General features: G+C 45.6%; 2 protein-coding genes across 5 annotated transcripts in view; one reads left to right on the top strand and one right to left on the bottom strand.

The window, feature by feature from the left end:
- Positions 1-23,969, bottom strand: part of NR2C2 (nuclear receptor subfamily 2 group C member 2) — an 87,763-nt gene that overhangs the window by 1,010 nt on the left and 62,784 nt on the right. For 2 of the 4 annotated variants that reach the window (XM_019746954.3, XM_019746967.3), the window contains 5 exons: positions 21,855-21,976; positions 20,919-21,058; positions 19,449-19,586; positions 18,368-18,473; positions 10,572-15,384 (listed from right to left, as the gene is read on the bottom strand). In XM_019746954.3, coding sequence (XP_019602513.1) covers positions 15,210-15,384; positions 18,368-18,473; positions 19,449-19,586; positions 20,919-21,058; positions 21,855-21,976 — 681 coding nt within the window. In that variant the 3' untranslated portion in view covers positions 10,572-15,209. Of the gene's footprint in view, positions 1-1,836; positions 3,780-10,571; positions 15,385-18,367; positions 18,474-19,448; positions 19,587-20,918; positions 21,059-21,854; positions 21,977-23,969 lie in introns of those variants that run through there. The other 2 variants (XR_002138647.3, XR_002138648.3) reach the window with 2 other exon arrangements.
- On the top strand, positions 227-7,805 carry MRPS25 (mitochondrial ribosomal protein S25). The gene is made up of 4 exons (XM_019746986.3): positions 227-486; positions 3,857-3,963; positions 5,692-5,779; positions 6,558-7,805. Exons 1-4 carry the CDS (start codon positions 353-355, stop codon positions 6,742-6,744), a joined length of 516 nt encoding a protein of 171 aa, XP_019602545.1. The 5' UTR covers positions 227-352; the 3' UTR covers positions 6,745-7,805.

Here is a 23,969-nt window from a genome sequence, read left to right as displayed (position 1 = left end):
CTGTAATTTTGTTGTCTGATTGATTGAGTTTGATCCCATTTAAAAATATTTTTCCTTGTCGGGGAGAAAGAGGAATACACAGAGCGTGAAAACGTTTCAGGAGGCGGGCGCTCTAAAGCGAAATTGTATATGCCCCCATTCCAATCCCGGCCTCAAAGCACCGCCAGCCTGGACTACAAGGTCCAGGTTGCCCCGCAGCAGGAGCGCTGCCCGCCGGGAGGCATCTTCTGCGAGTCTGCGCGGGAAGCGGAAACAGCGTGGAGGAGAAGCGGCTCAAGGTCCGCCGGCTGCGGCGTGTGCTGCTGCTCTGGGCTCTCTTCGCCGCTCACCTCGCGGCTCGGCCACCGCCGCCATGCCCATGAAGGGCCGCTTCCCGATCCGCCGCACCCTGCAGTACCTGGGCCAGGGGGACGTGGTGTTCAAGGACTCGGTGAAGGTCATGACAGTGAACTACAACACGCACGGGGAGCTGGGCGAGGGCGCCAGGTCAGTCCGAGCCCTGGGAGGCCTCTCCCGGTGATTATAACCACGTGCCAGTAACGTGGAGACCTGGGGCTGCACTTAATCCTGGGTCTGGCTCCCGGAGGTTGGTGCTATTGCCCCCATTTTACAGACAAGGAGCCCGAGGAGCAGCTTGCTCCAGGTTCCACCGCCAGGACAGCAGGGCCACGCCCTAACGGCTGAGGAGGGAGAGCGGAGGGGAGGGTGGCACGGCGTCTGGGTGGAGCCCAGCCCAGGGGCGACGGACCTGGTTCGGGTCCCTGTTCCACTCGTTGGCTTTGGGGGAGTTGCTCCTGTGTCCCAGATGGGATACTAGTGTCCCAGGGCCGATGTGGGGATGCAGTGAGAGAAGTAACGGCTGCAGGCATTTATTGAATTCTCCTGTGGCCCACCCTAAGCCTAGGTGAATTTGATAATTTTATAACAGAAATGTGTGGGAGAAGGCCAGATGCTAATGACAGCCTCAGTTCTTTCACTTATGAGGGTTGACCAAGGCAGTTTATTTCATTTTTCTGACATCCTTAGCTGTAAAACCCTGCCTTCCAGGGTCACTGTGAGGATTCCAGTATAAAGTACTTAGTAAGATGTCTGGCATATACAGCAGGTGCTCAACTAAAGTTTACCTTTATTAAGTTACCTCCCATGCTTCGGCAAGAACCACTTCAAATCCTGTAGAATCTTGGTCCTAGTAGTTTTAAGTGGGAGAGATTCCTACATGGAAGTGCCCTGGTTTGTTTGTACAAAGTTCTGTGATATTGGGATACTCTGCTGTGGGTGGGAATTGAGCAGAGGGGTCCTAAGCCCAGGAAGGTAAATTGAGCCTTCGAGCTGCCTGTCCTGGTTGGCAGGGCTTATAGTAGCACCCTTTTCCCGCTTCCTCCCCTAGAGGCAACAACTTTCAACTCTAACCATTTAATTATTAGAGTTTTGCCTCCATCTAGTTAAAATACTGTACATAGAGAGCTACTTCTTTTTTAGCTTTAGGCATTATCTAGGGTCTTGTCACCATGGAAGACGAGGATTTAGCTCCTTCACCACCATAGCCATTCCCCACCCTCAACACATGCATTCTACCCGCCCTCCCCCCCCCCCCCCATCGATAGTCATTTCAGAATGCTGGCTAGATCACTATTCACTGTTTAATAATCATGTTGTGAATACTACACACAGCTGAGCTAAACAGAGTACTGATTATTTTTCTTGTTTGTTTTTGCAAAGGTTTTTGTTCTCCCTGGGTGTCATGCGGGGTCTCAGCTCCCACTCCCCACATAAGAATGCAGGACATGGTGAGGCCAAAAAGGAACACCCACGGAGCCATAGATAGGGGAGTCATACCACTATATTTTCGCTGGCGGCCGGGCGAGACACACGAAGTAGGATCCACACGATCCGCCATCTGCTTCTCTGCCTGCCAACCTCACTTGCTAGCTGCAATCCGCCGTGCTAACTGTAATTCGCCCTTGCTGGCTCAGCCGTAGCAGTTATATCAGTGGCCAATGGCTAACCGGTAACAGCTGACGGCCAACTAGTCACAGCTGATGGCCATCCACTTCCTGAGCTAGCACGTTCCCACGTGAGGCCGAGAGCCTGGAAACTGCTCTCTGGGACTCTGTCCCCACACTGGGGTTAATAATTGTCATTGCTTTTGTTTTGTTTCAACTGCAGACTCTGCCCTAGTATGGAAGTCTTCCCAAGTAAATGGTCCCACAGTCAGGCTTTCTGTTGATTCTGTCAGTGTCATCATCTTGAAAATCGACGACCAGCTCCAGTCTGGACTGCTCGTCCTGCATCGCCATCATCTTGCACAAACATTGAAGCACAGAGCACTAACTTGCCCTGGGTCATATTGCTGGGACGTGGTCAAGTACAGCGACTGTACTTCTGTCCCATGTACCACCTTTCCGTTGTCTGGTGTATGGGGCAAGGTGGCAGAAGGGAGCCTAGGGCGCATTTAAATTTGGACCATTTGGGAGCCTTTAATTAATGGACCGTTTACAAAGCTGTGGGAAAGGATGGAGAAAAGAAGCCACAACGTCTTATGCAAGGCCCCAGGTCTAGGCTTGCAGAAGTGAGGGGGAGAGTGATTGTCGGAATCACTCTGGAGATGGCGAGGCTTGTCTGATAGGCACCTGGGACTCAGGGCACGAGCCAGGGAAATACCTTGATTCTACTCCCTCCTTCCATGCGTTCGCCAGTGCTCCCTGTTGGCCAAACAGAATACAGAGGGCAAGAAAGCCCATTTCCATTGTCCATGTAGGTCAGCCATTTAGGATGGAGAGCAGGTGGAGAGGGATCCCGACACGGCTGTGTCTTAATTCATTTAATCAGCCCTCTATGGAGGGGCATTTGTTTCTGTTCCTCTGCTGTAACAAATAATGCTGTAGTGAACCTCACACATCTTTGCATTCAAATGTGAAAATATCTCAAAGCAGAAGTGAAATAGAGTCAGACGCTATGCTTTTAAAATTCTGCTAGTTCCAAACCGACCTCCAAAGAGGTTAAACCAATTTATATTGTTAAGGAAATGTTTACTCATTTCTGTAACTTAAAAAAAAAAAGTCTTTAGCAATCTTAGAGGTGAAAAAGAATCCTATTTTAACCTACATGACTTTATTGGGAAGATACTGAGAAGCTCTTCACCTGGCAAATAGGCCATTTGGTTTCTGCCTATTTGTGGCCATTGCCCTTTGTTCTTGTTGAATTGTCCATCTTATTAATGATGTGTAAAACTCTGTCAGAAGGGAATTAATTAGCCTTTTGTTTTATGTTTTGCAAACATTTTTCCTTCGGTTTGGCAAATGTTGATTTTGCTTTTGGTAAATTTTGCCATGCAAAGGTTTTAATGTAATTATATTTATATTTTAAACCTTCTAAGTTGAAAGATTTTTCCACTTCTAGATTGTACAAATATTCCCCATGTTTTCATGGTTTCATTTATTTTTAAATTGTGGTAGAATCTATATGAAGGGCACACCTGGGAGTACACAGCTTGCTGAATTCTATATATGCAGACACCCGTGTAACCACCACATAAATCGAGATTGATGTTGCATAGCTTCATTTTTACATTTACACTCCTGCTTTGATGAGTTTTAGGTTAGAGTGCAACGTGAGGTAAAGATGCAGATATTTTTTCTCTTAGATGACAAACCAGGAGTCTGGACACCCCCGCTCAGAGAACATACTAACACATTCCTCAGAGCAGCCCTTCTCAGCCTTTTGTGGGGGGTCGGGGCTAGGATCCTCTGAGAAGCTGATGAACGTGCTGGACCTTCTTCCTAGAAAAATACACAGGTATGCAAAATTTTAGGTTAAAAATTCCTGTTTCATGGGTTTAATTTCTTCCCTTTTGCAGGAAATTTGTGTTTTTCAACATACCTCAGATCCAATACAAAAACCCTTGGGTACAGATTGTGATGTTTAAGAACATGACACCGTCACCCTTCCTTCGATTCTATTTAGGTGAGTGCGGGGCCACTGTGCTGTGGTCCAGGACTGTTTTCCCTCCCATCCATTCCTCCTCCCGCAGCAGTCAGGTGATCTGAGGTACAAGCTCCTGTAAAGGCATGCTATTCCCTGCACCTTGGCTTCCCATACCGAGGTGCTAATGGCACTGAGATCTGGACTCTCCTCCCTCCCTGCCTCCCTGCCTCCCTCCCTCGTCTTCTGTTGCCCTCACATCTCCTACATGCCTCACACCACACAGGCTGGTTTTTCCAAATTCCTTTGCCACATCTTGCTCTGATGCCTTTGCTCATGCTGGTCCCTTATTTCTTGTAGTTTTATTTTCTAAATTCCTTAGTATTTTCTACATATACAATTATGTCATCCGCAAATAGTTTTACTTTTTCCTTTCCAGTCTTTTTTTTTGGTCTTAATTCACTGTTTAAATTTGCTGTAATATTTTTTTTACCAATAATATAGGAAAGTTCCAGTTACTGTGCATCCTCACCAGCACTTGGTAGTGTCCATTTAAATAATTTTAGTCACTCTAATAATATCTCACTGTGTCTTCAATTTTCTCATTTTCCTAATGACTAAGATATTGAGTATCTTCTCAAGTACTTATTAGCTTTTTAAAAAATGTTTATTCAAGGGGCATTTGAGATCTAGCTCCCTGGCATATGTCGTTAGGCTCAAATAAACTTATAAAAATTTAAAAAAGGTGTTTATTCAAATATTTTGCCCATTTTTTTACTTGGATTTTTAGTGAGTTGTGAGAATTCTTTATATAGTTGAGATACCAGCCTTTTATCAGATGTATGCATTATGAGTATTATCTCCCAGTCTGGCTTATCGTGCCTTTTGAAGCATAAATTTTGAATTTTGGTTAAGTTCAATTTATCAGATTTTTCTCTATGGATCATGTTTTTGATGTCATATCTAAAAATCTTTGTCTAGGTAAGGTTATAAAGATGTTCTATTCAAAACGTTTTATATAACTTTTAGCTCTTACATTTAGGTCTCTGGTCCATTTTAAGTTTTTTCTTTCTTTTTTTAATGTGAGGTGTAACGGTCTAAATTCGTTTATTTGCATGTTGGTACCCAGTTGTCCCAACACCATTTCTTTAAAGGATTTTCTTTCCCCATTGAAATGTCTTGGTATCTTTGCTGAAAACCAATTGACCATAAATATAAGGATTTATTTCTGGACTCAGTTCTGTTGTCACTTATAGTCTGGTCTGTTCGTACACTATAACCACAGAACTTGATTACTGTAGCTTATTGTAAATTTGAAATTGGAAAATGAACATTTCCATTTTCTTGTTTTTCCAAATTGTTTTGCGTCCTTTGCATGAATTTTAGGCTCAGCTTATCAGTTCTACACAAACACCTGCTGGGATTTTGATAGGAACCGCATTGAATCTGTGGACCAGTTTGGCGAGGATTGCCATGTTACTGATACTGAATCTTTCTCTGGGAACATGGAATTTATTTCTATTAAAATAGGTTGCTTTTGTACATGTCTAAAATTTGCTCACATCTAAAGAAACGTGGGAAAAAAAGGGTAGCATTATGCAAAGAAATATGGGGAAAAGAGGTAGCATTATGCATTACATAAACAAATATATTTATTTTATTGTTAAAATATTTCTCCACTAAAGCACATCCCAATTACCACCATTTGAGGCTGAAGAGCATGCTGCCGAGTTCTTAGGGTTTCTTCCCCCCTTTACTTCCTGTTTCCAGATTCTGGTGAGCAGGTCCTCGTGGATGTGGAGACCAAAAGCAATAAGGAGATCGTGGAGCACATCAAAAAAATCCTGGGGAAGAATGAGTGAGTTGCTGGTGTTGACCTGGAGGGGAGCAAACATCTTAGCCCCGAGCTTGAGAGAGAGGACGGGTGTGTTGGGAGGGTGTCCAGCGGGCAGGCTCTCCGACAGCGAGCCACTCACCAGCAGAGTGTGCGCTGGAGTGTCTGCTCCATCTGGCTTTGCTTCTCACCAGTGTGGCCATAAGTCCTGGAGCCTCGGTGAGCTGTTACTCCTGCTGTGAAGTGGGGATAAAGATCGTCCTTCCCTTCTTTGGTCAGTGGGAGGCTGAGATGCAGCTGAAATACTTGCTCTGTGTGGCCGGAAACATGTTCCTCTTTGGGATTCTCAGCTTGGAGTTAGTGGGTGTCCAACCCTGGGGCCTGCAGTGACAGGTCCCTTTTCTTTCCATGAAGGCAAGAAAGGAGGGAAGCCAAGAATGTCGGTCTTTGAGAAAGCATAGGCATTTCTAGGCCCCTTGATCCTGATTGTTCGATGAGTCAGAGCTGGGGCTGCCCCGGTGAAGGCTGACCTGCAGTGTGGGTCTGGGGCGTGTGCTTCCCAGCTGGTGGCCGCCCCTGGGGCCTGACACTGCTCCCACGCCGACGTACATTCTCCCTCTTCTGGGAGGCCTCTGGGGAGCGGAGGGACAGGCTTTGGGTGCAAGGAGCAGCTTAGGAGGCACAGGAGATCCAGGTCTCCCTGGCTGAGCAGATGGGGGGATTCACGCCGAGAAGTCCTGCGTTTCCCAGATGCTCAGAGCAGTGCTGCCAACACTTTGCTGCTGTCTGTGATCTCTGGCAGGGAAACCCTCAAGAAAGAGGAGCAGGAGAAAAAGCAGCTTTCTCATCCAGCCCACTTTGGACCCCGAAAGTACTGCCTGCGGGAGTGTATCTGTGAAGTGGAAGGGCAGGTGCCCTGCCCAGCCCTGGTGCCGTTACCCAAGGAAATGACAGGAAAGCACAAAGCCACTCTGAAAGCCAGCGCCTAGGATGGAGGCCCCTGGCCCGCGAGCTGGGGTTACCTTGGCCACAGGGAAGTCCTGCTTCTGTCCCCAGAGACCCTGCAAATAAAACGCTCCTGAATCCCTCCAGCAGCCTGGTGTGTGTCCGATTGGAGGAAGGCCTGCAGGAGGATAGGCTTTGGCATCAGGAAGGTGGAAGGTCTGTTGACATCCCATCTCTGTCCTGTGGCCTTTTCCTGGTCTCCACTGGCTTCTACTCCTCTTCCAGACCCTCTGGAGAATTAAAAGTTGCGGTGGTCGCGTCTGGTTGGAGCCATCTGTGGCTGGCAGTGTGAACGTTCTCTCCATTCAGGCTCTTTGGGTATTTTTCAGAAATCCCAGGGCAAGCCTTTGTGCACTGCTCACTTTTTAAACAAGCTAACCGACTCTTTCCTCCAGTGGGGCCTAGCTGGGGGTGTGCCAGAGATGCAGGGGGCCCCAGTGGCTGTAGACCACCTCCCTTAGGAATGCACCCATTGGGAGTCAGCCACTGCCAGCCCCTCTGGCCCTAGCTCTGCCCCTTAGCAGGTAGGTTTACAGACCATGAAGGATGAAAGCAGAGCGCCCTGCCTTGAGGGGCCGATATTGGAGGCTGCCTCTCACTTGCCCTCTTGCTTACTAAGGTTTGGAAGAGGGTGTGAGGTGTTCCTGAGGGTTTGCCAAGTAGTTCTTTCCTCCTAGGACACTGATACTGTTGCCATTTCAGTTGTGCTGATTTTAGCCCTTAGGAGACACCAAGACCCTTTAGGGTTAAAGAATAGGTTTACATGGTCAAAAGTGAAGGACCAGCTGGACCACAGACCCATGGGATGCAGACCAGGAGGCTATGCCCTACGGGATGCAGCAAGACAGTGGGCTTACAAGCAGGTGTGAGGGCTGGGTTCCTCTCCTGATGGGAGCCTTGGCTAAGGCTTAACGCTCTGTAAAATGGGAATGAAAGCATTCCCTGCCCCATGAGGTGATTAGCTGTGGGAAATGATGTGAACTAGAATGTGTTTTATATGAATGTTGGAGATGATCCCATTAAATTGGAAGAAATTTGGCTTTTACATTTGATGCTCAAGTTATGGCTTACTGTGATTTTGTATGAGATGTGTGTTCAGGGCGATGGCTTTGGGGGCTCTGGGAGAGGAAGGAGGGTGTGTGGCTCTAATGTGTAACAGGCAGGCTTACTTCAGTTGTGTTTAGTTAAAATTCAATACCCTGGTGCCCTCTCCCATCACTGTTCTGGAGGTGGCTGAAAAAAAAATCTGTCCTCCATGCTAATCCCTCGTGTGTGTGCTGGTTTCCGTTCCTGCAGTGTTTCTAACAACCCCGCCCTGCTGACTGCAGCGGTGGCCTTCACATCAGCTGACTTGGCTTCCTACGGGGCCGCCAGGCCTTTTCAGAAAGAGTTTGTTCCTCTTGGTCTGTTTCCACAGCTGGCAAGACAGAAAGCTTTATAGAACTATTACCTCCTCATGGCCCACAGGACCCAGAAAGCTTGCTAGCCAGGACTGCTCTGGACCAAGCTAGTAGCCCCGGTAGAGGTAATGAATGTCCAGTGCCTGATGGAACAGTGCTGCTGTTAGGTTTGCATGTGCTAGTTCATAGATAGTAGATAATGATTCATGGAAATAAACACCACTGGGGCATTATTATCTCTTTAAACCTTTGTCTTTCATTTCCTACGTTAATCATGATAAAAGATGGGTTTAAAATTTACAGAAATAGGAGAAAATTAGAGAAGACCGCTATGAGGATTTTATGATTGATACACCATTTCTCAATTGCATAAGCAATGTTTGCCAGATGGTTTTCGACCATGTTCTGCTGAAGTGACCAATTACCACTATGAGTACTACAGGGCAGAGCTATTTAAAGCTATTTGGCTGCCAGTGGTTCTGTCAAGAATCTGACTTAAGACCTGAGAATCCTCACCTGTAAAATGAGGTCAGATGACATCTGAATCTTTAAGAATACATTTTTGTACCCTGGATAACATATCTTTACAGGACGAGCCTGCTGGTTTGAGGCCTGGCACTGTGTGTAGCTGTGATGGCAGCCTGTGAGGTCCAGGAGAAACCTAAGTCCAGGGAGCCGTCAACGGGACAGGGCTGTCACTTCTGGCCGAGGTTAAGTGAGGTGAGAGCTACAGGGTTCTGATTACCAGCGTGCTTCCTCACTACCTACTTGGGGGTCAGGCATTATTGTTATTACTATTATGAGGAGAAATGATGAGCAGGATGCACATTTAGTCTTTAATTCATTTTTAATAGTATAAACCTCATTTAGGTAGTAATATTAAGCCACAACAATAATGCCACATTGAAACAGCATTTAATAAAATGCATAAAGCTAATCCATGCACTGCAATACTCTATATACAAACACAACAATGCAAATTCTTCTTCAAGACTGAAGACATTGATTAGATATAAAATTCAGTTTAAAAAGAACATGCTATTTTTAAATGCCATCACATAGACAAAGCTGATTTCAAGCTACAGCTTTCAACAGGTTTTAAACCTGGAATTAAAATGTAATGGCATAAGCAATATTTTCTATATTGGGAAGGGCAGAGGTTACAGAAACGGTCCCAAGAAAATCTAACACCCCAATTTTCCTTTAACAGACATCTTTTAAAAGGGCTGGTAATGCAGCTACATTTTAACAGAGAGCTCCAAACTACAGGTAAAAACTATGGTTTGTACTATGAAAAATGTGCAGCTTTTCAGTTATAAAACTAGTTGAACACTGGTTTACAAGATAATTGGGAGAACGGGGACTGTAGAAAAATATTCCAGCACTTGAGTTGTATGTGGCAGCAGCATCTGAGTTCATGAATGCTCTGGTTGTTAAAATGACAATTGATTATACTTTCCTAAAGAAAAGCCATTTTTCATGTGCAGCCTACTACTTCCAAATGTTATCCAAATACTAAGCTTTGTCAGTCTGTCAATTGATAAATATTGCTGAGCATTTTCTTTCAGCATTTTCACAGCCTTTTTTCTGTTGTATGTATAAATACTGAGACACCAAAGTTATTGGCTTAATTGAAAGTGTAGTTGGGCATTAAAAATAACTGACATTCCCTACCCCAAGATACATTTTTTAAGCTCACAATTTTAATTAGTTTAAGATTGTTGTTAAGATAAATAGTCCCAAAGGAAAATTTTTATTTTAAAGATTCATTTAGACTGTCAAGCTTCCACATAATTTTAACTGGAAAGCCACCTTCAATAGTGTGATTGTCACAATAGGCAAGGACATGGGAAAGGTGACAATCACTGATAGGAGGCCAGTGAAGCAGCAGGAGCTCCTTTACATCACAGATGGGGAAGGTGAAGGCTGAATGGCCCAGTCTCACAAAAGGCACTGAGTACTATGGTCTCAATGAAGTGTTTTCAAACATTTCAATAGCTTATTGAAAAAAAAAGCAACTTGTGGATTATATGAGTTTTGCAGTTATCCAGTGATTCCTTTCAGCAGGCAGCTTTCAACCTTCCTCTGCCAGTCAGGCCCCTTGTGCTTACCAGGTCCTCAAGCGACTACTGCTGGGCTGGGGCCTGGGCTCAAGTCTCAGTTTTAAGCCCCATTAAGGGGGAAATGCATCAGAATAGACCTGGACAAGGAAAATTTGGCATCTGTAGCTTTAAGGGCATATATATCCATATTAAAATGCAGTTTTTATCTGAAATTTAAAAATCATAAATTACAGAAAAAAGTCAGTGGATTTCATTCACATGCTATAGAGAAGTAATTTAAGATTTGTAATTTATATGCCATAAATTAGCCATCAACATTCATGCTTATTTTTAAAAAATACTGGGTAGGTTTTGTTTGTTTTTTTCTCATTTGGCGTTAGAGAGATGGGAATTTGTTTAGTCACAGGGGCGTGCCCACCCTCTGCTGAGTCCAGAGCAAGTAGGGACATTGCTACCACACTGGGAGCCAGGCCCCATGACACAGACCATTCTGAAACTGACCACGCGACAGCGAGTATCTGGGAAGGCCTATGGCCTGAGCTCCCAAGTTCCTTCTAGTTAGGCCATAAATAGGTGTGTGACAACCAGGTCCCCGCCAAGTTTTTGGACATTAGGGAATATTGTCTTCCAGCTTCTTAGCCCTTGTCTGAACCTAGAGAACACATAGCAACATCATCCTATCAGGACCTTTCCTGTCTGGAACATTCCTTGGTACAGAGTGGAGAGTCTGACTTCATGCCCTTTCGCAGCCAGGCTCACCCAAAGGAAAATGGAGTTAAGAAAATCTCAGCAAATCTATCCTGCTGAGGGACCTTGGAACACCCACATCAGTTTACTTTAGCAACTCTATCATAGATTCTCTTTAAAACATAAGGAGTTTGGATACGTCGCTACATGTCTGTATACATAATTTACATCTATGTACACATACACACTATATACACTGTACATACAGAGAAGATATAAACACATGTACATTCATTCAGTCATCCAAGCCTATAAATCTGTACACACAATGTGCTGCAGGGAGCTCAGGGCTGGACACGTAGGCGTGCACGCTGCTGGGAGGCACACGGGGCGATCCAGAGCCCTGTGTACAGAGACCCAAACCCACTCGCCTTGATTACAAATTCACATCAAAGTTAAGACATTTTCAGAGCCACACAATCTAGGGAATGGAAGTGGGACAGAAGTATGAGGGCTTCTGAGCTGCTTGCTCAGATCTTCCCAGGATCTGAAAGGGCAGTTACCTCCCAAGATAAAGGAGAATGTCAGAAGATGACACTTTTCATGACCTGGGCTCAGGGAAGAATTGAAATGTCATCTGTAGCCCCTACTGCACATAAGGCCATTTCCACTGGAAAGGAGGCCACAAGCTTCTGGACTCTAACCAGGTCCTAGAACTTGGATCCACAGCCAAGGGCTGCTTGGCAGGCAGGCAGGCAGGCAGGGAGACTGCTCTGCTGGAAACTCCCCCAAAGGATTAGGGTGTGGTTTTCTCAGAATAAAAGCACTAGATACAGCCAGAGCTCTCTGACTCTTGGCTCCCTAAGGTGGCTGTCCCGCAACAAGCCAAACAGCTGAGGAAGCTGTGGTGAGTATGTTGCCTCCGCATTAGGGAGCCCGGAGTAGACATGTCTATTGCTATCACCATGACTGGTGGCAATTGCCTCAGAACAGAGTCCACATTTAATACTGACACAGACAAGCTAGAAAACAATCCCTCTTAAGGGCAATTACATACACATCTTACAACAAGTGACTACACCTGAAATTAAATATAAAACCCCACACAAAAGAACCCCAACCATAACATGTGGCAGAGGTTAGACAATAAATAATGTAACCCCCCCAATAAACACACTTACAAATCTTAGAAGGGTGGTTAATGTACTTGCCTTAAAAATACTTTCCACGAATAACTTGAAAAGTAGTATTTGCTTGAGTAATTTGGTCTTTCTCTAAGTCTCTTCCTGTCTTGTTTTATGATTATATGTAATGAACTCCACCAATTCAAAACCACATAACTGTCCAATGTTACCTAAGATACCACTGTGAAAGAGCCCGGGACATCAGGAAGCGATGGTGTATGTCTGTCCCCACCTCCCGTAGCCAGTGTACGGCTCACTGAGGAAGGAGTGGCTAGGCCAGCAGAATGGGACATCTGAATAGGCCACACGTGAAGAATCCTGCTCCTGGTTTATATCACTCAGATTTCACGGGCAGCGGGCTAGTCTCACTTCACTAAAGCTAGAGGTTCTCAAACTACTGACAAGGGCTAAAAGCCTCGTGCAAGTTGAGCCCTAATATCTGCTTGGGATCCCTTTAAGTAATTGACTTTGAGCTTACTTTTAACCAATTTGACAAGAGATGGAATAGAACTGCTGTCAAATGCTTGAAATGATTTGGGGCAGCAGTAATTCAGGTAGCGTGGACATGATCCTTAGGAACAGGCCACTTCAGAGTAAGGCCAAGAGGATCTGGGAAACTAATGAATGTTCAAAGCCCAACACAGTCCACTGGAATCAGCCACCACTGGCAAAGGGCCTTAAGGAGCAGGACCAGGTTAGAACCAGCAACTTCTTAACTAAATCGACTTTTCTCCAGGGCTATCTTACTGGAGTATGGCACTTCCCTATCCAGTCGTTCACTGTCCTCCTGCCTTCTCTTCCCAACATATGGAAGCAGTGGCTTCGTCAGGACTGCAGTCTAGTTCTTGGCTAAGCTGCCCCAATATCTTAAGGCAACTGGAATCTAAAAGCCTAAGAGAGACAGGACTTCCAGGACCTGACCTTGGGAGCTGGCTGGCGCAGACCTTTTTACCAGCACCCAGAACTCAGATCTGAAAGATGTGACACACATGTAATTCCAGGGAGCCACTCCATGATCAACAGACATATTTACATTCAGAAATCAAAGAAGAGAAAAACAGGCAATTTGCTGTGTCAGATGCATGAACATGCCTCAAAATGCCCTCTGCTAAAATCCTTCACAAGCAGAAATGATACAGACCCGCCCTAACTCCATTGTCTTGGTCAGTTTTTTGTCTTAATTTTGAGATTTAAATCACTTCAGAGTTGGAAAACCAAAAATTTCAGCTGGCAAAATTAAATTGTTTCCATCATTTTATAATAGGTACCCTCACTATTCTCCAAAATTTGCTTCCAAAACATGAACTATAAATGATATAATTAAATCCAAACTGGAATTTAGAAGTTAGAGAGCCTGTCCCTACTTAATTCCCACTAATAACTTTCATAAAGTGCTTTAACACTTCAGAATAAAGCATCCCATCCCGTTTTGCTGTAAGCCGGCTCGCCCAGCACCCACACACAGCTCTTGATCGAGGGCTTGAGCCAGATCAGGGAATACACTGGGATCTTTTTGGGTATCATTTGACCAAAAGGTTTAAGAGATACAAATTTAATCTTACATTTTCTTATTTTTGGGTGTACAAAAAGCAAATACAAAGTACCTGACCTGTCTTAGACATGCCACTTTTCCCAAACAGGAAATGCTTGCTGCTATTCACATCCATGGAAATTCATGGGCGCTCTTTTCTAGCATACAACTTCCTTATAACCACATTCTGTTCTTGTAAACAACGGCCGCTACAGCTTATAAGACGGCAACTTTGGGAATTAAGGGTTGTTTGTAAAGGAGCAGGCAGCCTGCTCCTGCTTCCATCATCTAAGATCCTCAGGGTTGTTCACTGGCACACCTGGGGGATCAAAGTGCGTGGTGTGCCAGCACCATTAAAAGACTTGCCAATGGAGATGCTGGGTCTGACGACATTCTGAAAAACCCTGATATTTAAGGTCAACAGAGACCCCTTCCATTCAGCTTCACCACCCGGTACCGCCCTGGCCAGGCAACAAGATCCTGCATACACCCCCACAGTTGTACTGAACTGCAGGAACAGGCCCTTGTCAAGGGGCAGTTGGAATGGAAACCCGGGGAGGGAACACTCACATTCCGAGGCGGCCACGCCCCTCCATCTGAACACCGCGCAGCTACCCCACGTGTGTTCAGGAAGTACTGTCAAGGATTAAAAATGCCCACCTTGCACCATTTGGTCAGAAGGCTCCATCTGCCATAGTGGCGGAGGTGATTTGGGGGTGTTGTCAATTGCTGCAGGAATTGGCAGTTAATTTCTGACTGGCTGCAATCCAACTCTGGGAACCAGTCATCAGAAGATGCCCCAGGTTTGGAGGAGCCTGCAGATGCCCGTTACAGATCAGGACCAGAGATGAGGGACCTGACGAGCATCAGCTCTGTGACTGAGGGAGCTTCTGGTTTGGATCACCACTGACTGTGCCAGTAGATTCCCGCTCACTGCATGGTACAGATAAGCCACGTTTTCATTTGCTCACAGGAATTTAGTTCAACACCACCAAAGTGTGCACACAATTAGGAATGATGCCTTCTTTTCTTAAATGTAAATGATTGTCTCCTGTACCCTATTGCATTTTCACAGAAATCATTAGCATTTCGGCAAAAGACATAAGCAGTTTTCCATTTGCCCTGCCCAGAGGCAAGATGTTGCTAACATTACGCATCGATAAGAAGTGCTTAAAAAGTGCTAATATTATTACCCTGGTAATTAGTAGCTATTAATTCCAAGGACATTTTTAATATATATACACACATAACTCTTCTCTTAGGTTCTTTTAGTTTTCTTTAATACTAGTCTCTGACATTATAAAACTTTGTTTTTTGCCCTTTGAGAATTTCTAAATATAAATTGAGTTAAAAGATTGTTCCAAAATCTGCTTCATCAAAAGGCATTAAAACATTTCTTATGGCAGGAAAGGATCCTACTAGTCTTTTAGTTGCTATTGTCTGCGATTAACAGATAAGGAGAAACCAGGTAGGAAATAGCTAACACACTGGAAATATTTGCACATACCAAAACACCACTACTTCCTTTGTCTCTGAGTGCTCCTGGGAGGATCCTTTTGCTCCTCAGCAGGTGTGTGGTATGCACTATAGACTGGCCCCGGTGATCTGGCCATTGTATTCTGCTGTCTCCATCTTGAGGATGTAGGGGATTATGCTGTCTATTGAAACATTGCCAATGAGACCAGTAAAAAAAAGTTCTTCTGTTATGTTGGAGCTCATCAGCCTGAGTGCAGGCAGGCGGACGAGAATCCGGGCCAATCTGCAAAAGGGAGAGTCATTAGAGAAAGGAGGGTTCACGGCCCTTGAGATTTCGCCGGCAACAGGCTCCCAGGGATCCTGTCTGCACTGCTCAGAATTTAACCAAACAGATCCGTCCACTACCCACCTCTTGTTTTTCTGATTTTAGCAGTTCCTCTTATAGGAATTTATCATGAGGAAAAAAGTCAAACAGGTAAGTGAAAAGATGTACACACAAATATGTTCCCTTCATTGTTTGTAACTCCTATCTCCACCAAAAAGAGAAATTAGGAAATCCATAATAGAGGATAAGTTAAAAGAAACACGGTGTTCCCATATAACAGATCACTACATATCATTAAGAAAAAGGATCCATATATTCATTGATAAGGGGAGAAGTCTGTGACAGTTGAATAAAAACCAAAATGGAGGTTGTATAGTAGCAAGTCCCGCACCGGTGCACGGTGTGTATTTACTTGTGTGCACACACATATCCAGGGGATGTGCCCCGGAAAGCTAATGGTTGGCCTCTGGGGATCAGGATTTGGAGTGATTGTACATATTAACACTTCTTCTGTAATGCCCTAATTTCCAGTGTTCATTTAGCATTATAATTTAAAATAAAACAGTAATTGCTTTTGTTCTGAAGAAACCCTGGGTGGGAGGGCACACCATGACCCTGTCCTGGAGGGCTGAGGTACACTCACTGTCTGCAGCACTGAGAGACGGGCCACTGCACAGCCAGTGCACACAGCAGTGTGTGCAAGCACATGCACTGCAGTGCCAGCTCCATCTGGAAACAACCTAGGTTCTCCTCAGTAGGAAATGTTCAATTACAGCATCTCCTCAGCCATGGAAAATATGTATGCTCATTGAATATTAAATGAAAAAAAAAAACCAAAATCTTACTTTGTATTTTATGATTCCAATTACACATACATAAACTATTTTTGGAAATACACAAAACGTTAACAGGTTATCTAGACAGTGGTATTTACACAGTTAAAAATTTTTTTTTGCTTTCCAGAATATTCTAATTTTTTTCCTACAGTGAACATTGTTATTTTTTAAAAGGGAAAATATATTCCTATTATGCAAGGAGCATTCAGGCATCACCATCCATTCATGCAGCCATGTGCGTCTTGCAGGGGCACACAAAGGAGTAAGGACACCAACCACCACGGACCTGGAGGGGCGTACCACTGCAGGGTGGCAGGAAGTCAGCAAGGGCAAATCAAGGAGGACTTCCTGGAGCGTGGCACACCTCAGCTGGGCCTTAGAGGCTGGCTAAAATCAGCAGAGATGCAAAGAACGGGGAGGAATGGGAGGGTATTTCAGGAGGAACAAACAGTATGAGAAAAAGCATATGGATGGGAAAGACTAAAAAAATGAATGTAAGAACAGGATGTAAACCATTCTAGGGCCATTTCTTTGGGAACTGTCTTTGATTTTCTGAATCCTATGAGAAAAGCGCCCCTTACCTCATTTTTGGTCCCAAAGCACCTGGCTTGTACCCCTCTCTCCCCAGGGTTCTTGACTGGACAAGGAGTGACAGAGCATCTACTTGCAAACCAGATAGCTGCTATTGTCAAGGTGATTCTAATGTGCTGTGGCTCGGGTGGCAGCCCCCAGTGGGACATTTTCAGCCTCTTCTGGCTGCAGGCACTGTGGAGTAGGCCTGTGGCCTCCCCAGGGGACAGCTTGCCTGCATGCCTCACTGGATATGAGTTTTGGGTGTGGGTTACTTGATAGTCCCATCTTATATGTCCTGAGGCTGAAGATATTCTAGATTCATGGTGAGGTCTTCAGTGATTCCAGTAGAAAATGGATCCTGCTTTGGCAAAAGCTGCCTGTGAGCTATGGAGGTATGCCTAAAGCAGAGGGAGGCTCTCTGCCAGCAAGGCCGGCTGCAGGGCCAGCCACAGGCCCCTCAATCACACCAGACAAATGGTCCTCCTCAGGCCTGGGGCAGCTCTGTTCCACCGGGCACCTGGGGACTGAAGTCTGCACAGGAGATGCAGTTGGGAAAGGTGGGGTCATGCATCTTCCTGGTCAATTTTGCTGCAGCATTTTGAGGGGACAGGGTGGAGAGGGCAATATTAAATAATTTGCTTGAAAGGGCCCCAGAAATTCGTGTAGCCTCCAGTGCGCTGGAAGTGGTCACAGGGAAAGAGCTCTTTTGGAAACTCCTCAGCTGAAAAGCCTGCCAGGCATTCTGCCCTATTTCAGAACAACTTTCCTGTTTAAATCTGCATGAGAAAGGCTCATTTATAGATATATTTTTTTGGCTCCAACCATTACAAATAAATTAATTTTCACCCAAATAAAGGAACTTTAAAAAAATCAGTTTATCCGAGGGTAAAGTTACTATTTTATATGACCCACTCATTCCTTTATAGGGGTCAGATTTGGTTTCTGTCAATGAAAACTTTATTAAGTACTCTAGCATTGCCTCCTGAGTGGATGTGGACCAGAAGAGCAGAACTTCCAACTGTTCTGGACAAGGAGAGTCTCTATGACGACTCATGTCTCAAGCACAATTTAGTCCCATAGGAGGTCTCACAGCATTGCTTCCAACCGCCAAATCACAGAGGAGCAACCCAAGGTCTTGCTCACAGTTACCCAGAAACGGATGGCCTGGTATTCCTGACCCTCACTGCCTAGCACTTTCCACACTCCATTACCACCTACTATTTGCAAAAATTAAAGTGTGACTAAATGGAGGCTCTACCAGGCTGCTACCGTGTTTCCCCGAAAATAAGACCTAGCCGGACCATCAGCTGTAATGCGTCTTTTGGAGCAAAAATTAATGAAGACCCATAAGACCGGCCGGGTCTTCGTTAATTTTTGCTCCAAAAGACGCATTAGAGCTGATGGTCCGGCTAGGTCTTATTTTCGGGGAAACATGGTAGAAAGGGGAAGGCTAACATAATTTACATTTGCAACCACAGATCCAGCTGCACTCCTCCCTGCCCCGAGCAAGAGCGTGTGCTTGTGCGCCTCACCGGTAGGTGTCTTCTGAGTAGGTTTTCTGAACATAGTCCTGCAACTCCATCTGTGCCTTTTCTTGGAATTTTTCAATCTGGCTTGTGCTGGTCAAACCGGGATGATCTAAAAAAAAGAAAAGTGCCCCCAAATTGCCCTCTGTATTCGGAAAGCTCCCCTTATAGACTTCTTAGTACTCATTCTTAATCAAACTTCTGAAAAATTTCTCAAGTACAATAGATTTAACTCTGAAGGCTGATCAGGTTTGGAGATTACTGTTAGAACACTGGATTTTCCTCTGCTCCGCCTACCCAGGAGGGGGCGGGGCTACTACGCAGTCATGCCAGCCTCAGCAGCCCCACCTGCTGGTTCTGAACATTGGGCTTCCTACTACTCGAGAAAACATCGATTTTAAAACATGAAGTTAGAAATTTACTTTCTATTTAATCACATAGTTTCTCCTGTTTTTGGCTGGGGAGGAAGGGAAATGTTAAGCTGTGTCTAACCTCAGCTGCCGAGGACAACGGTCAGAACAAGTCACCCAAGTGACCTGCCAGGAGGCTCCAGGGGGAAGTGAGTGAGGCCAGCCCAGCCGTCTCTTACTTTCCACCTACTTTCCACCAACTGTCCTGCTGCTTCTTCGTCATATGCTGTGACCACACCTTTCACGTGCCCTGCAGCAACTGCTACTACTGCCCTCCACAAAGACTATGGGTAAACTTGTGCAATTTCCATCTGTACTGGGTTATATATGCTAATGTAACCTGAAAACTGGCAAAAAGCAAAACAAATCAAAAACAAAAAGGACACAGGATGGTAGAACACTATTTTTGTATGCTGTAGCCCTGTTTGGCCAATGGTTTAATTAAGATACAGATGAAATCTATTAATATATGAAATCATTTCTTTGGGCCTGGCAAGGCAAGAATGTATAAGAATGTATGTATTTCTGCTAGCTAGCAAAGCACACCTCGTATGAGGACATTCAGTCACATACAGTCTGGCAGGGCTCTCTGTACACCACTGACCACAATCTGTCCATGTCCATAAATATCAGCAGACACAAGTGGGAAACTCATGCGTCACCACCGCATATCTTACCGGGGCTAAAGAGAACTATAGCTTTAAGGTATGCATACTCATAGCCGTCTATATCCAGCTTCGCCATACTGTTACAGAACTCCTGAAGCTTCCAGATGTGCTCCATGACTTGCTTTATCCGGTCACCAGAAAGTTTATCTAGAAATCAACATCACAGATCCTCTGAGAAAGGCTGATAAGAACAATAACATGAGTTTGGGAGTAGGCTGAAAAAAGTCATTTCACATTTTAATGAAAAAAAAACCAGTGGTCAAGAGCTTAATTTTCCAGTTAAAGGTGAAGTGACAATAGGTACCCCAATTCCACTGTTAAATATTCTGCCTCAATAAGGAACCCCTGGACCAACGATTCTCCCTGGCCCCACCCCGGGCAGCACCTTTGGCCTGTAGGTGCAAATTGATAATTTCTTTTATTCTGCGCGTAAGACCCATAAGTCTTGTCTCATCAATGAATAGGTTTTCTAAGTCTCTTCAGACATTTAGTATCTATTTGTCAACCTGAAATGTTGGTTTTTAGTTGTCAAAATAATTTTATGTTATCTGATTTAATCCTCATGACAATACTTTGCTAAGGGGTATCAGTATTACTATATTCAATTAAAAATAAAACCAAAGCTTATTTGTGAACAAATTAACTTAATTCAATAAAATGTTAGAGGGTTTTAAAAAAAAATCACCTTCTTATAACTATTCCAGAGGAATAACTACAAAAACAAAGGTGTAACTAAGTAATTCACAATGCTAGATCTGAAATACCTGGAAAACCCTATTACAGGTGCAGTCGAATTCCAATTCAACTGCAAGTGTAGACCGTGTTAATCTGGAACCCTGGGCATGCTCCGTCTAGACAGTGTCTTTAGTGTGCTGTGGACACCGAGCATGTGAGAGTGCACTGGCTCTCGCCTAGTCCTCCCATGCTGGGATCTGACCACCACATGTTAGATGCTTGCCACAGATCTTAGAGGAGCGTCCCCTGTTCATTCACAAGGAGCTGCGTGAGGTAACTGTCCTGGACCAGGGGTCTGCATGACCCAGGCTGGTGCCCCAGCTCTTCTACTTGCTGTTTCATTTGGGGCAAGCCAGGGACCTCACCGGGACCTCAGTTTCCCCGTATGTAACACTGAGATAATAGTCTCTATAGGGTTGTGAGACTCTGTGAGGTATTACTACACATGAAAGGGTAATCTGTGAAGGAAGATGAAAACGTTAAGTTGTGATTATTCTGAAAACATACTAAATGCCTGTGTATCAGGAAGTTGGCAACTTTTTTCAGTTATGTTTTCCCCCCCTTTCATATTTATTATATGAAAAGAAGGCAACCAGGTAGAAATTTACATGTTCTGACTGGTAAAGTCCTATTACTTAGAAGTAAATTTCCCTCGGCCTATGGATGCTATGAGACACTGAAGCTGGCCAATCTGTGATGGGCCAGCCTAGATGAAGACACACTCCCCCACACTCCCAGCCCTACCTTCCTGGATGCTGTTCTGCAGGTGGTTGACGATGGCTGCCAGGATAGTGGAGAGACTCATGACCTGAGCACACTGGGCCAGGCCGAGGGTGAAGAGCTCGTTCCAGCAGGCCCGCACCAGGCTGGTGTTACAGTCCTGCCTGGGGACACAGAGGTGAGGGTGGGTGTGGTGGATGTTGGCATTTCTCCAAGCCCCAGCATGCCCCAAACAAGTGGATTCAGCAAGTGTGTACTGAAGGTCTACGATGCCCTGGGATCATTCTCAGGAACACCACTGCCTAAGAATCTCTTAACTAAGTCCCTCTGAGAATAAACTGTCTAATCGCTTTTATAAAAATTCTTTAAACTTAAGTAACAAGAAATTTTAATAGGTCTGACTCAACTATCGTTTCCTATAGCCTTCTAAATCTGTAGCTGTCCTGGCGTGGCTCCGTCTTAAGAGGCTGCAGGGATCATAAGACTAAGAGCTGAGTGTGAAGGGAGGAGACACACCCTACATCTGCCCTTGAGAAGAAAACTGAGGGCCTACAAATCCTGTGAGGGAGGAGCTGGACTGCAGCAGGGAGGAAGGGGCCAGCCTGACAAGTCAGCTTTCAGCCCTGCCTTGGGTAATTTATACTCAGGATGGCATGGCTGGTGTGTTGCAAAACAGAATGTCTTTATCTCAGACGCCTCCTGATGGAGCATGCCCCTACTTGTCTCCAGATTTCAGGCCAACTCTTGCCTCTATTTCACTCCGTCCCGTTTCTAGCTCTAAACCTTCTGCACATGGAGAAAGCTTGGTAACGGTTTGAGGGACACTGCAGCACTGGCAACCATGGTCAGAGGAAAATCAGGTCATAGGTACAAACTGGAAGGGCCCTCAGAGATCTTCTAGGCCATTCCGAGAGAGGAGAAGGCCCTTGCCTGATGCTATGCAGAGGCAAAGCCACTTACCCAAGTGCCTGAAAAGCTGGGATTGACCTGGCCCAGTGCATGGAGAGGAAAAGCAGGCGGGATGCAGACTCACAAATGTAGTGCACGTTGAGGTACTCTGGCATGGGGCTGGGCATCGTCAGCTAGAGAAGAGAAGGAACACAGCACAGGAGGTGACGGAGGGTCAGGGGATGGCTTGGTTTGTTAATGTGAATCCCTGTTGCGTTTCAACATCATGGCAGCCAGCGTCACTGTCTCTGATGCTGAGACTCCTGTGTGGACCCATCCTATGAAGTGTGTGTCCTCTGCACGTGGTGCTGGTACCGGCTCCCTGTGGCTTCTTGCCCAGTGAACTACAGGCTGATGGCCCTTGGAATGTGGAATGATGGGGATCTCCACCAGCTTACCCATATAAACACATACTTTTCAACTCTTGCCACAATTAAAATGTTATTTGTTATAAGGCAATTCTATTTTGAGTTGTAGGTTAAAGTCTAAATCCAATTGGGGACTAGGGGTCAAACTTCATGGACTATAGACATTTGGTAGGTGGTGGCTTCAAAGTATGAGTGAGCAAGAGCTGAGCAGAAGCCCAGATGGTAGGAGGATGACATCCTACCACCAGAATGGTGGGGCTGGGCTCCAGGAGCTCCATTGTCTAGAAGAAGCTCTATGCCAGGGGTGTCCAAACTTTTTTCAACGTTTGTCACCAAGGGCCACATGCGATAAAATACACAAACAGCCGGGCCACTCACTCGAGGTGAAGTATGTGTTGCCTTACCTGATTTATTTAAGTAAACTAAATATATTTTTGGAATTGCTGCGGGCCAATAAAAAATGGATCGCAGGCCGCAGTTTGGACACCCCTGCTCTATGCCTTTGAAGCTTGAATCCTACTGGTGACCTGTGTCCTTGGCACCCTTGGGCAACTATGAGCAGTGACCAAATTTTCCTTAAGTGATTGGCTAGATTTCTCTAGTAAATAATGCTGGGGGAACAGGAAGACTCAGTTTGGAGGCGTAGAGACTAAGAGGGTGTCAGGGAAGCTGGAAGTTCCTGCAGCGAGGCCAGTGAAGGAGAGGTGGGAAGACGTATGAGACCTCACAGTACCCTTCAAGAATGTATGAGATGGGGCCAGCCCGGTGGCTCAGGAGGTTAGAGCTCCATGCTCCTAACTACGAAGACTGCAGGTTCGATTCCCACATGGCCCAGTGGGCTCTCAACCACAAGGTTGCCAGTTCAATTCCTCGAGTCCCACAACGGATGGTGGGCAGCGCCCCCTGCAACTAAGATGGAACACGGCACCTTGAGCTGAGCTGCTGCTGAGCTCCCGGATGGCTCAGTTGGTTGGAGCGTGTCCTCTCAACCAAAAGGTTGCCGGTTCGACTCCCGCAGGGGATGGTGGGCAGCACCCCCTGCAACTAGCAATGGCAACTGGATCTGGAGCTGAGCTGCGCCCTCCACAACTAAGACTGAAAGGACAACTTGAAGAATCTGAACGGCACCCTCCACAACTAAGATTGAAAGGACAGCAACTTCACTTGGAAAAAAAGTCCTGGAAGTACACACTGTTCCCCAATAAGGTCCTGTTCCCCTTCCCCAATAAAATCTTTAAAAAAAAAAAAAAAAAGGGGCCGGCCCGGTGGCTCAGGCGGTTAGAGCTCCGTGCTCCTAACTCCGAAGGCTGCCGGTTCGATTCCCACATGGGCCAGTGGGCTCTCAACCATAAGGTTGCCAGTTCAATTCCTCGAGTCCCGCAAGGGATGGTGGGCTCTGCCCCCTGCAACTAAGATTGAACACGGCACCTTGAGCTGAGCTGCCGCTGAGCTCCCGGATGGCTCAGTTGGTTGGAGCCTGTCCTCTCAACCACAAGGTTGCCGGTTCGACTCCCGCAAGGGATGGTGGGCTGTACCCCCTGCAACTAGCAACGGCAACTGGACCTGGAGCTGAGCTGCGCCCTCCACAACTAAGACTGAAAGAACAACAACTTGAAGCTGAACAGAACCCCCCACAACTAAGATTGAAAGGACAACAATTTGACCATTGTTCCCCAATAAGGTCCTGTTCCCCTTCCCCAATAAAATCTTTAAAAAAAAAAAAAAAAAAAAGAATGTATGAGATGTACTTTCTATGGCT

The sequence above is a fragment of the Rhinolophus sinicus genome, chromosome 5 (assembly GCF_057876585.1).
Source record: "Rhinolophus sinicus isolate RSI-liver-muscle chromosome 5, RSI-T2T, whole genome shotgun sequence".
NCBI classification, from domain to species: domain Eukaryota; kingdom Metazoa; phylum Chordata; class Mammalia; order Chiroptera; family Rhinolophidae; genus Rhinolophus; species Rhinolophus sinicus.
This window is presented reverse-complemented; position numbering and strand designations above follow the sequence as displayed.

What these genes read in the sequence shown, in the direction of transcription:
- MRPS25 (XM_019746986.3), top strand. Translation starts at nt 353, where the DNA reads ATGCCCATGAAGGGCCGCTTCCCGATCCGCCGCACCCTGCAGTACCTG. An exon ending in GAGCTGGGCGAGGGCGCCAG is followed by an intron (nt 487 to 3,856) that starts GTCAGTCCGAGC and finishes TCCCTTTTGCAG; the next exon opens with GAAATTTGTGTTTTTCAACA. An exon ending in CTTCCTTCGATTCTATTTAG is followed by an intron (nt 3,964 to 5,691) that starts GTGAGTGCGGGG and finishes TCCTGTTTCCAG; the next exon opens with ATTCTGGTGAGCAGGTCCTC.